This window comes from Peromyscus leucopus, chromosome 4 (genome assembly GCF_004664715.2).
Source record: "Peromyscus leucopus breed LL Stock chromosome 4, UCI_PerLeu_2.1, whole genome shotgun sequence".
NCBI lineage: Eukaryota > Metazoa > Chordata > Mammalia > Rodentia > Cricetidae > Peromyscus > Peromyscus leucopus.
Window position 1 is genome coordinate 29,778,382 of NC_051066.1, and position 13,461 is coordinate 29,791,842.

At 37.2% G+C, this 13,461-nt stretch overlaps 1 protein-coding gene across 5 annotated transcripts in view; it reads left to right on the plus strand.

Annotated features, from left to right (window-relative positions):
- The window catches only part of Rif1 (replication timing regulatory factor 1), a 61,611-nt gene extending 53,870 nt beyond the window's left edge, over positions 1-7,741 (plus strand). For 3 of the 5 annotated variants that reach the window (XM_028877982.2, XM_028878184.2, XM_028878035.2), the window contains exons 31-36: positions 941-1,087; positions 1,363-1,440; positions 1,530-1,648; positions 3,288-3,441; positions 5,631-5,739; positions 6,347-7,741. In XM_028877982.2, coding sequence (XP_028733815.1) covers positions 941-1,087; positions 1,363-1,440; positions 1,530-1,648; positions 3,288-3,441; positions 5,631-5,739; positions 6,347-6,558 — 819 coding nt within the window. In that variant the 3' untranslated portion in view covers positions 6,559-7,741. The remainder of the gene's footprint in view (positions 1-940; positions 1,088-1,362; positions 1,441-1,529; positions 1,649-3,287; positions 3,442-5,630; positions 5,740-6,346) is intronic. The other 2 variants (XM_028878266.2, XM_037204760.1) reach the window with 2 other exon arrangements.
- The last annotated feature ends 5,720 nt before the right edge of the window (positions 7,742-13,461 follow it).

A 13,461-nucleotide genomic window follows, 5' to 3' on the forward strand; every position in this document is an offset into this window, starting at 1 on the left:
TGGTAGCCCAGGCTGGCCTCGAACTCACAGAGATCCGCCTGCCTCTGCCTCCCGAGTGCTGGGATTAAAGGCGTGCGCCACCACCGCCCGGCAATCCATATTTTTAAATCTGTTCTTCCATGTGCTCATTACCTCATCTCCATTACACTCATCCTGATTATTCTGCATCTGACTGGTAACTCTCCTTTCTTCTTCCTAGAGCTCTCCTTGTCCAGAAGTCCCGCCTATACCTCCTGGCTAGCTATTGGCCATTTAGCTTTTAATTAAACCAATCACAGTGGCACCTCTTCATGCAGTGTAAAGGAATATTCCACAACGTGTGTATGTTAGTGGATGCACAAGCCAGTGCTCCTGGTTAGGCCAGAAGAGGGTGAAGCTGGAGTTACAGGCTTTTGTAAAACTGGCTTGTTAATGTTGGTGCCAGGATTTGAACTCTAGCTGTCATGATTATGCAGCTAGTACTTTTAATCACTAATCTGTCTCTTTAGCCCTTATTTTGGGTTTTTGAGGCAGAGGTCTCACTATGTAGCCCCAGACAAGCTTCAATTTGGAGATCTCCTGCCTCAGTCTCATGATTACTGGGATTACATGAGTACCCACACTATTCCTATATTTTGTTTTTTAGACAGGCTCTCACAGGTAGACAAGGTTGACCTCAGACTCAAGAAATCTACCTGCCTTTGCCTCCTGGGTACTGGGATTATACATCACACTCTGCATATTGAATATTGTTAACTTTGTTTAAAGTTTCTATTACTGCAGAGATACTGGAGGGTATAATTAGAATGAGCTATAGTATTAAGCAGTAGCTGAAAGATGGAACAACTGTGCAGGAGGCTGCTAGTGAAATAAGTTTGGGAACACTGTCTTGCTTTTGCACAAAGTCAACACATTAGGTAGGGTATTGTCTTCTTAATGAAAACTTGTCCTGTACTTTCAGGTTAGACGTGTCTCGTTTGCAGACCCAATATACCAAGCAGGATTGGCAGATGACATTGATAGGCGCTGCTCAGTTGTTAGGTCACATTCTTCAAATAGCTCTCCCATAATAAAAAGTGTTAAAACTTCACCTACTTCACACTCTAAGGTAAGCTATGGACTTTAAAATATACTTTAAAATATTTGAAGATTAAGGAACAGACTTCTTTTGCTTCTTTTGCAAATGTATTGCTTTTCATAGAGAGGGCTAAGGCCAATCAGCTATCCCACAGGTAAATCATTAATTTATCCTGTTCATTTTCATTTCCTAAAATTTTACAGAGGTGAGCACAATTTTAGTTGTACAATTTAAATTGTAACATTGTAGTTGTCTGGGGTTCTGAGTTTTGTTTTGTTTTTTTTTCTCCACTTTCTTCTATCTAGCATAATACCACTTCAGCCAAAGGATTTCTGTCCCCAGGACCACAGAGCTCTAAGTTTAAGAGCTCAAAGAAGTGTTTAGTAAGAAGTGCTTTAGTTTTTATGTAACTTTATACTTTAATGTTCAGTTCTACAACCTCTACTTAATGGCTTTTGAAATTTATTTTAAGATTACAGAAATGGCCAAAGAATCCATGCTATCCCCAACAACAGAGAGTGTTTACCCAGCTTTGGTAAACTGTGCAGCATCAGTCGACATCATTTTACCTCAAATTACATCAAACATGTGGTAAGTGGTTAAGTTATAATCATAATTCATACTCTGAGGTGCAGGGATTTTGTTTGTTTGTATTTCAACTTTATTTTGTGGCATAGTTTTGCTAACATTTCCCAGTTTTGAGGAGGGTATCCAGCTCCTAAGAAAACTGAGGCTGGGGGCTCACCAGTTCATGGCCTGCTTAAGTTGAAGTTTTAGTTTTCAGGAGTAATGATGGGAGTAATAGGGGTTAGGGTCGAATGTCCATTGGTATAGAGTGCTTGCTTAGCATTAATGAAAATACAGGGTCTGTCCTCAGTACTGTATAAGCCAGAAGTGCTGGTGCAGGAACTTTAGGGCCAGTTCAAGAGCATTCTTGCATACGCAGTGAGCTTGAGGTGATCTGAGCTGTGTGTGTGATCCTTAAGGACCGGCTCAAGGGCATCTTCTGCTACACAGCAAGATGAGGTCAGCCAGAGCTGTTTGTCACCCTGTGGATTGTTGACGTGAAGGATTAAATTTCCAAGACTTACAATGTGGAGGGACACAAAAATAAGCTTGACCTGTAGGAACTCCATGCTTCACACATGGGTTCTGTGTCTCAGTGTCCTTGAATTTTGGATCCTCTTGACCCCTTTATCCACACTAGCTGGTATTTCGGGGTTGAATTACCAGGCCTGGCTTAGGAGGATGTTGTAATGGTCAAGCTTTTCAGGTGTTTGCATCTTTTTAAATCCATATCTTGTTTTGTCCTATTGCAAACCCTCTGAGGAATAGAAGTAAAGTAGAATCCTGGGAAGATTATTAGTTCATGGACATTGCATAGCTTAAATAAGTTATCATGTAGATTCACATAGAGAGACCTCATTGAGGGTCTTTTCTTTGTGCTTCAATTAAATCTTGTTATAAATCTTAGAAATGTAATTTATGTATTTTTGAATTTATGTATATGAGTGTTTTGCCTGCATGTATGTCTATACACTATGTGATCCTGGTACCCCCAGAGGCTTGAAGAGGGTATTCCATCCCTTGGAACTAGATTCAGTCCAGTAAGCTGCTACATGGGTAATGGAAATTTAATATGGGTCCTGTGGAAGTGCAACAAGTACTCTTAACCATTGAGCGCTCTCTCCATCTTCAGACTGCCGAATCTTAAGAGAATTGTTGCATATAACATGCTTGTGAAACGAGATAATTTCTTTAATTAATAGCCTGATGAACCATGGCATAATTCCCTAGTAATACATTCTCTATATTCCTCTTAAGAATTGTCAGACATGCACATAGAATTTAGAAGGAAGTCATATTAAAAAGGGTCTAGGATAGGATAGGTTTTTAAAAAAAAAAAAAAAAAAAAAGAGGAGGACCTGAGCCATAGACAGAAAGAAAGCTTGATGCGAAAATGAGTTTCCCATCCCTGTTGTGCCTGTCTTTGTATAAATGCAACATCTATGCTGTTACTAAAGTGTAGAAAATAGAATTATAGATTTCCATGATTTCTTAAGCTAGGTACACATAGGATTCAAATTTAAGTTCCCCAGATAGTTAGTTGCCCATCACATTGTGTGGGCTAGGTAGACTATATAAATAAACTCTTTTGAGTTGAAGTGGATAAGTGCTCACGGATGGTTAGTTAGCAATAAAAGCATAATTATGTTTCTCTCTTCAAAAGGGCAAGAGGTCTAGGACAACTTATCAGAGCCAAGAACATAAAGACAATTGGTGATTTGAGTACTCTTACAGCATCAGAAATAAAAACTCTTCCTATTCGCTCTCCAAAGGTGTTTAATGTAAAAAAGGCTCTCAGAGTGTACCATGAGCAACAGGTAAAATCTTGTTATTTGAATGTTTTGTCTGAGTGTCTATGTGCCATATGTGTGCAGTGCTTATAGAAGCCAGAAGAGGCATCAAATCCCTTGGAACTGGAGTTACAGATGTTTAGATGTTTGTGAGCAGCCCTGTGGGTGCTGAGAAACAAACCCAGGTTCTCTAGAAAAGCAGCCAGTGCTCTTAACTGCTGAGCTATCTCTCCAGCCCAAGAGTCGTATTTTAATAAGTGATCCAGCTGGGAGTGGTGTCATGCCTCTCTAATCTCAGTATTTAGGAAGTAGAGACATTTGGATCGACACTTCATAAGCAAGACCTTGCCTTAAAAAAAGAAAGGGGGGCAAAAACCAGCAACAAGTGTTCTACCAACAGTAATAAAAGCTTGCATTTAGACTTGTTTAAAACCCCTTCTGTATCTCACTGGAAAGTTTGTTCCTTTACTTAGTTCTGTTTTTATGTACTATACTCTAGATTCACTTTTAAATTTTATTTTTCGAAATCTGTTATCTTTTCTCCTTTTTCATTTCTACCAGCTGGTTGTTTCATGGCTATTTAGGTATTCCTGAAACCTAGATTCTCAAATCTAAACGTGTCTAAGACTATTGCAGATTTATACATAAGTTTTTTTTTTAATGTATATATATAGCTTAGGACAGATTTTAGATTCTAACCCCCCAGCCCCACCCCCCACGAAAATTTTACTTGGCAGAAAGTATTTATACGTAATATGAGGGGTCGTGACTTATTCATTGATAATATTAGAATTGTGGATAAATTAAAACTAGACTATTTAAGGGTAAAAACCACTGTCTTAGGTTTCCTTAAAGTGTGGTTTACTACCTCTTTGGGGGTGTGTTCTATGTGTACTGTATTCTTGAAACTACTTGATTTTTTTTTTTCAAATTTCTGATACTGTAGAACATTTTGTTGACATGTTAATTGTATAAAAGCAACCAAAACCCAGAATCTATACTATTAATTTGCAGTCTCACAGGTAGAATTTTTGAAATATTTTCTCTTTCCAAAAGGTTTTTTTTTTTTTTAAATTTGTGTGTATGTGTATGTGGGCATGTGCCCATATGTACCACGTGCCTGCAGAACCCTATAGAGGTCAGAAGGGAGTGAACTTATTATCTGTCATGCTTCGTTTCCATCCCTTGTTCCTAGGCACCCACAGCATATGGTTTTTCTATAGGCTTACCTACTCTGGACATACTTAAATATTGGAACACCACAAGCTATGGTTGTTAATTAACTTCTTTGCTTAAACTTAGGTTTCTAGTTTTATAATTATTACTAATATGTTAGGATCTAACTCTATGGCTGAACAGTATTCCATGGATATACCACATTTTTTTTTTTAAATCTATTACTCAACTGATGAGCTTATGGTTTGCTTTTCTCCTTTGGTTTTCTTAAGAAACCCTTTTACAGTTTTTGGTTTTTCGAGACAGGGTTTCTCTGTGTAGCTTTGCGCCTTTCCTGGAACTCGCTTTGTAGACCAGGATGGCCTCGAACTCACAGAGATCCGCCTGCCTCTGCCTCCCGAGTGCTGGGATTAAAGGCATGTGCTACTGCCGCCCGGCCCTTCTACAGTTTTTATGTGACAGTTTTCGTTTTGTTTGTGCCATTGAATGGGATTGTTGTTATGACAACTTTTTAAACAGTAATTTCTGTGAGCAGTGGTCCATGAAACCTGGGAATACCTTATGAGTTTATTCTGGATTTGGCCCTTGACCAGGACCTCATTCATGCTGGACAGTGCTCTGCCAGTGAGCTGTTTGTAGCTTTGAAAATAAAAGATAACCATTGTGCTAAGAGTAGCCTTTTCTACATTTCAGAACTTGGGTAATTAATTTTATCAGCTACTGTTACTATGTTTCCTAAGAAATTATGTATTATAAATTTTTATGCTCTTTGAGGAAACACTTTGGGTCAAGGCTCACTGTATATCCCTGGTTAGCCTCTTAACTTACCGTAGATCCACCTGCATTTGTTTCCAGAGTGCTGGGATGACAGAATTGCTCCACCATACCTACTGTGATACTATTTTTGTGTAGTTAGTAGTAGTGGGTTTTTTAAACAGTATTAACTGAGTTGATTATAGACTGTGGGCATTTCGTGTCATTCCAGTTAAAAATAAGTTTTGTTATTTCTCTTTGTTACTGTTTGTAAATTTATAATCAAGATGAAATCTCGTGGACTTGAAGAGATTCCAGTTTTTGATATTTCTGAGAAGGCAGTAAATGGAGTAGAAAGCAAGCCCCTCTCAACTGATGAAGAAAAGCTTGCCTCAGGTATGCTAGCCAAGCATGATAGGTTTTTTTGGAAGACAAACTTTCTTGAAAAAAACTTAACTTTCTTTACACCTTTACAGTTAAGAAAAATTTTAATGTTTATTTTTAGAATATACACATTTTGCCTTGCATGTATTTATATGCTTTGGATCCCCTGGAACTAGAATTAGAGACAATTGTAATTTGCCATGTGGATGCGGGAAGAATCCTGGTCTTCTGGAAGAACAGGCTTTTAAGCTCTGAGACATCTCTTCAGCCCAATACTTTGTTTTACTTTGACTATGACTGTTAATTCACCAAATTGTGCCTTATCCCCCATTCTAAGTACGTGGGGGGAAAACCTATTTAATTTTAGTGTGTCTAGTTGGTTTTCTCTAATTATTGTGTCAGTTTTCTAGTCCATCAAGATGTAGATAAGGATGTTGAAATTTTGTTCAGTTATATCATATACAGAATAATAAGATGTGGTAGATTTTTTTTTCTGGCATTTTCTTGAGCAAGTGTATCTTAGCCTATTTTCTCTCCTTTTCATTTTGATTGGAGATACATACAAATTATTTTTTAAAAATTGGTGGCAATTTAATGTGGCGTTTTGTTTTTCTCCTAGATTTGATTGATCCTGTAACCGTGGATACCCCATTGTCTAAAAATCTTGTGGCACAAATTAGTGCTCTTGCTCTTCAACTGGATTCAGAAGATCTGTACAGTTACTCTGGAAGCCAGCTATTTGAAATGCATGAGAAACTTGGTACCATGGCAAACTCTATAATAAGAAATCTACAGTCACGTTGGAGATCACCAGTCCATGAAAATTCTTAGTATTTTAAGAAAATGGAAAGTTTTTTCACCACCAGATTTTATTTTTTGGCTTTTAGAAATATCTGCACCATTTAAAGAGGAAAATTTGCAGAGTTGATAAGATATCAAATCCTGAAAGACAATGAATTATTAGGTCAGTTTTATAAATTCATTAGTAAAGATATTCCCTACTGTATTTTCTTGGCCAGTATACATAGTTTTTTTAAAAGAAATTTAAATGTTACTGAAACTTGAAAGCAAACGAGATATACATACTTTTTTTTTCATACATTAACTCATGCATATTTTGGTGTAGCTCATACAAATATTTTAAGTAAGATAGAAAAGTTTTATTTACACTTGAACTGATAAAGGTGTTTATACTTTTTCAAAAATATTTATATTTGTTGTGCTTGGTGAAACACCTGTACTGAGATGCAAAAGAATGAGAGCATTTCTTTCATATAACACCTGTAGAAAACCTTTGAGAGAAATACCAATTTTCAATTTGTTAGTTAAAATTAACACTTAATTGCTAACATTCCATTCATTTGGCATTGGCAAATATTTGTGCAGCAGCATTTGCCTGTGAAAATGTGCTCTTATGAGGTATAGTGTTCACTCTTACATGCATGACTTTGTACATTATGTATAAAAGACAGTGTTTTTTTAATTTATAAAGTTCAGCCTTCGTTAATTGCACGAGTTTCTGCAGCTTCATGTGAATACCATTGTTTTGTTTAATAGAAACTTTTGTATATATTTAATATCAAAATATCCATATGGATATTAAAAATACTTCATGACGTACTGTGGATATTTGTAGGAGTCTGTATCTACAAATAAAGCAACAGATAGTTTTGTATTTAGTTAAAACATGAGTTTATTTTCTAAAGTGTCCAGAATAATTAAAATTATTAGAACCAAAAAATATTACATGCCACTACTTTTTTTTTTTCTTTTTCTTTTGGTTTTGGAAGAGGATCCCAAGCCACTAGAAAATGTGCCTATGTTTCTTCTTAATGGAGAGTTAGCCTGGATATTTTCATTGCAGATTGTACTATAAGACATAGAGATACCTGGTTTAATCACATATGTTGAAAACTAAACTTGGAAGAAATTTGAAACTGCCCTTTTTATATGTATGTTTTGTCTAGTTAAAAAAAAAATAGGATATATATAATTAAACCGTTTGTAAATTTTACCAGATAGTTAGTGCCTAACTTCATATATTTGTTGCATCTGTGGGTTGTGGGTTTTTGTTTTTGTTTTTGTTTGTTTGTTTGTTTTTTGGAGATGTGGTCTTTCTGTGTAGCCCAGGCTAGCCTTGAACTTCTATGATCCTCCTGCCTCTGCCTCCAGAGTTCTGGGATTACAGGTGTTTGTTACCATGCCTGGCTGTGTTGTATGCTTTCCAAAGGATATATCTTGCTTGTTTTTTTGAATAAAATCAATGGGTGATCTTAGTTTCAAATTCAGTTCAATCTCTGCTTAGACATTCCAACTGTTTGTAGTTTAAGGTCTGGACCTTTTTTTTTTTTTTTTTTTTTTTCCAACAGAGATACCTCTCCCTCCCCTGCTGCCCCTAGTAAATAAAGTTAGTATCATTTTTCATTCATAAGTAACTACAGATATTTTTAGATCTAAGTATATTTACCTACAAAGATCATCTTAAGAATTCTGGAACTATTGGACTTTTAAGGACTTAGAAGTCAATAACTAATGAGGAGAAGACTATCTTTTAAAAACATTGATAATGGTGGATTGCATTGTCAGTTGCTACATTAAGCATTAAGAGGTGTGCATGAACATTCAGTGAGTAGTATCGATTAGCCCAGAGTTTGTGGGGAGTGGTTGGAGTGCTCATTTCACAAACTACATTCCTTAACCCTTGTCTACTCACTCGTAGGCACAGCAGAGCTTAGGGAGCTCAAAGTGTAGCAGGAAATGTGACCAAAATGATTTGCTTAAATTTCTGAATTTAATAAAAGCGCAGATCTGAGTTGTAGTTCAAGGAAATTGTGTTTTAAAATATTGGTTGGTACCATTGGTCAGTTTATGGAAAATATAAAGTTGAGTCAGTTTACTTTCAGTATTCTTGGCTTAACTTTTTTTGAGCAGATTTCCACATTAATTCCTAAAATAGCAAAAAGCATTAATATTTCTCAATTGACTCCAATGTATTGCTTTACTTTTACATGAAACCCCTTCTTCAGACTTTTTCTAATGTTTAATTAAAAAAACAAACAAATATTAACATTCCAGTGTGATGCCCTAATTGTTATATGTATTGAAACAAATCAAAGGGCTGGCTAGGTGGCCCAGAAGATACAATGTGCTTTCCACCAAATCTGATTATGACTTGAGTTCAGTCCCTGAGATCTGCATGGTAGAAGAGTGGTCCTTTGGCCTCTATATGTGCAGTGCACACACAAATAAAATTAATTAAAAAATTTTGTTCTTATTTCCTGTGCATAAGTGTTTTGCCTGCATGTGTACTATGTACATACCTGGTGCCCATGACAGCCAGAAGAAGGCATCTGATCCCTGGGAAAACCAGAATTATAGACAGGTGTGAGCTAGCCTGTGGAATCAAACCCATGTCTTCTGAAAGGGCAACAAATGCTGTTGTTAACTGCTGAACCATCTTAATTTTTTAAAAGAATCTAGTGGTATGAAAAGCATCTAATTTTTCATGTCTGAACATAGTGGATTTTGATGTTCAAACTGAGTTTATTACTGAAGATGTTGCTCTGTTTCAGCAAGTTAAACTACTGCTGAATACTGCAGGGTCTTTGCATTTCAAATAGTGAGCAATGAGCTCACTTAATCAGGTTAATACAGTTTTTAAATAGAATTTAAATCCAAAGATTAAAAGCACAGTTGTTGAATGACAGACATTGCCTTTGGATTCTTGTTTTTTTCAGTACAATTTGAAAGTAGCTAAGAATCCACTTACATATTTAAGGGTCATTAGAATGTCACTAATTTAAAATGTTAATAGTTGGACACTGGATGTGGTGGCTTGTGCTTGTAATTGCAATACTTGGGAGGCTGAGGCAGATAATTGCTTTGTGCTAAGTCCAACCTAGTGTACAGAATAAGAACCTGTTTTAAAACCCATAAAACAGGGAAATTAGGGTCTTAAAATATATAAGTCAAGATTATGTTTTATAAATATTAATTGGAGGGTTTTGTTTGGTTTAAGGTAAAAATTTGAAAATAAAGTGCTGGTTCTGAAGTCAATGGAAGTTATTAGATAACACTGCCCCTTATTGGCCTTGCTTTCAGCTTTGACTAAGGCTCCGGGTTCATTTCATTATTAAGGTTGACTTCAGCCAGTTGGTCAGCCACGTCAGCAGGCTATAGAACTGCAATTGTGGGCATTTTGGGGGTGACACTTGGTTGGGGGCAGAAGCCTGCATTTATTATCGTAACTAATTTAGGCTGGCCTGGAACTCACTGTGTAGACCAATTAGTCTCAAACCCATAGCAACACTTGCTTCAGCCTCCCAAATGTTTTGATTATAGGCATATTAATTCATTTTGCAGTTTCTGATCACTCAGTTAATGGTTCTGTTATGCTCCTGGCTTTATATTTGCTCTTTGGAAGCATCCATTAAAGTCTATGTCTTACAAATTTCAGATCTGTAGTTATTTTGTTAAAGTGCTCCTACAGAATCTAAGTTCTTGGAATAGATGGGAAATGGTACAATTTTGTTACATTTTTTTCTTTATATACTAAAACCTTCAATTAAATGCTGACATAACCTATGTTGTAGATGTTTACATTCCTGGAAAGTACCAGTGGTATAAAATATGAGCCCTTAATGTGATTTGAAAATCCAGGCAACATTTTAAACTGCTGATGTCAAAAAGAACAACCTCTCCCATGTAACTTTTATGCTTCGGTTGTAGCAGAAGAAATGTTGTCTTTGCTGGTTTACAATTGAGTATAAAACCAACTTTTAAACATCAAATATATGCTTATTAATGCACAGGAAGTGATGCAGTGAGGAGAGGAAAACAGGTGAATTTGTTTTTGAGATAGTTTTACTTAAGTGCCAGGGCTGGCCTCAAACTCAGGGCAATCCTCTAACCTCAACCAAAAAACCATTTGAGACAGTGTTTTGTTGTAGACTTGGCTCCTTGGGTAGACCACACTGGCCTCCGACTTCTCAGTGTAGGCTTTAACTGTGTATCATACTCAGCCAAAAGTTTGATGTTAAAGCCATTTTGTATAAGGACAAACAGTCCTGTATTTTGAAAATAGCCATTGGTTCCTGAGAGCTTTTCATTAAAACAGTACTGGAGTTGGTTTGCAGGAGCAACTTGAGTGACTATTTTAAAATACATAATCAAGAGGGTGTGGTGGCTTGTGTCTATAATTTTAGCCTTGGAAGGAAGAGATGGGAGGAGCGAGAGTTCAAGGACACGAAAGACCCTGTTTTCAACAAATGTTAACAGAACATTCATTCAGTACTTTGCCTACACTCCCAGCTGTAAATGTCTGGCTAAAAGGAAGCCTTGGTTCTTCAAAGATACATACCTAGGATGTTCAATATAATGTCATGAAACAAATAGATCATTAAAATTACCTCTGCGAATAATTGAATAAGAAGTCTAAAACATTTTCTTTATAGACTAAGGATTTTCTAAGAAACGAATTGATAGAAACCAAAGTACAGCAGGGTATTCTAGTCATAGCACAGAGCAAACTGTCTTACCTCCAGTTTTTGTTTTGTTTTGAACTATTTTTGTATGTTGGTGTTTTGCCTGCATTCATGTCTGCACCATCTGCATGTAGTATCTACAGAGGCCAGAAGAGGGGCCATCAGATCTTCTAGATGGTTCTGAGCTGCCATGTGGGTGCTGGAAATCAAACCTGGATCCTCTAGAAGAGCAGCCAGTGCTCTTAGCCACTGAGCCATCTTCCCAGCCCCACTTCCTGTTCTTTGTTTTAAAATCATTGAGAAGAATTTTTTTCAAAAATACTTTGATGCAGATGAAAAATAGGACAGCCTATCTTATCCAGAAATAGTTGTGTTGTGGCAGTCAGGCTGTGTTTGGCTGCTTTCCTATTTTGATGATTGTTAAATTTATGAGACAGGCCTACATACAGTCCTCAAATATTTGCCTATTTCTGGTTTTTTGGCTTTTCGAGACGGTTTCTCTTAACAGCCCTGGCTGTTCTGAACCCACCTTTGTAGATTCTGTAGACCAGTCTGGCCTTGAATTCACAGAGATCTGCCCTTCTCCTCTCGGAGTGCTGGGATTAAAGGTGTGCACCTCCACTGCCCGGCAATGTTTGCCTCTTCATGTAAGAGTTTGTCATTTCTTGTTACAGAGAACAGTTTTATTCATATTTGGTATGTGGTAAGTTGGACAACTTTTCTCTGAACCACAATAGTTTTCATTTCTAAGAGTCTGATTGCGATTGCTTTACTGCTGTTCATAGTATACGCATGTGCTATGAAACAGCTAGTTCCTCAGTATACTCTTCTCGAGTTCTGAGTACACTGTTCTTGAACCATTAAGCATGTCATGTGCTTGCCCCGCTATCAGGGAACTTTGGTCCGAGGCAGGAGCAGGTGACACTAAGTTCTACCTATGAAATAATGTGCAATTTGGCAGCTTGCTTCCTCTGTTGGTATGTTAGCAGTTGCTTTCAGTCCATTGTAAACACTCTTTCTGTGGATAGCCCTAACAGAATTCAAGCCAGTCAGTTGTTGATATTTTGCTGCTCTTGGTGAAAGTTCAGTTTTACGTTCGAAGTACATTTGATGAATTTTTCTAATTTTAAATTAAAATTTAACGAATACCTGTTAATTACATTTTTAACTACACTAGCAGATGAGAAATAAGGGCACTGTTGTGTGAGGTTGGGGTGTTATTCACAGTCTTGGAAGTAGCAGGCAGCCCTGCTTACTGTTGAGTCTTTGTTTCATATAGTAAAACTTCTCATGAGTCATTGAGAGTTGACTGTAATATTTTGCCATTTGAGACTGGTTATTAAAATGTACTTTTATTTAAAATAAAAGTATAAAAACTAATTTCTAGTGTTTACTTTTGTTTCTTGATTTTAACATCTGTGGTTTGAGATCTGAGTAAGGATAATATGATCCTCTCTTGCCCCTCCCCCATTTCTCAGGATTGCCTTATGAAGTTTCTGGTTTATTCTGTTTTATGGGTTCCATGGACTTCTAAATCTGTAGTTATTAAATAGTGAGAGAAGGTGTTGTGTAATACTGCATTCATTTATGTGCCAGTTTGGACAGTGGTAAAATACTCATATCAGTTTACCCTGCAGGCAAGTCAGTGGGGGGCATTTTCTTGGTTAATGATTGAGGTGGGAGGCCCAGCCTACTTTGGGTGGTACCACCCTTGGGCACGTGGTCCCTAGTCACATGAAAGACAGGCAGATCAAACTATGGGGAGCAGGCCAATAAGTAGAGTTCTTCATGGTGGTCTCTGCTCCAGTTCCTGCTTGCAAGTTCTGCTTGAGTTCCTCCCTTGGTTTTCTTCAGTGATGGACTCATCACGGCATGTGTATCAGTTACTTTTCTGTTGCTATGATAAAATATTATAAACAAGGCAACTTAAAGAGGCTTAAGTGGAGTTTACAATTGTAGAGGCATTGATGTCCATCACCACCATCGTGGAGAACATAGCGGCAAGCAGGCATGGTTGAGAACTCACATCCTGATCCATAAACAGGAAGCAAAGTGCACTGGTGTTGCTCGAATCCTAAATGGTCTTATAATAAAAACCCAGAGCCAGAAAGCAGGGTGAAAGTTGAAAGATCAGAGAAGCAGGCAGAATAAGCCACAGCCACCACCTCTCACCTCATCAACTCCTCAGCCTGTAAGGGCCTCAGCAAGAGAGTTAGTTCCTGTCTCAACCTTCCCAGTGCTGGGATTAAAG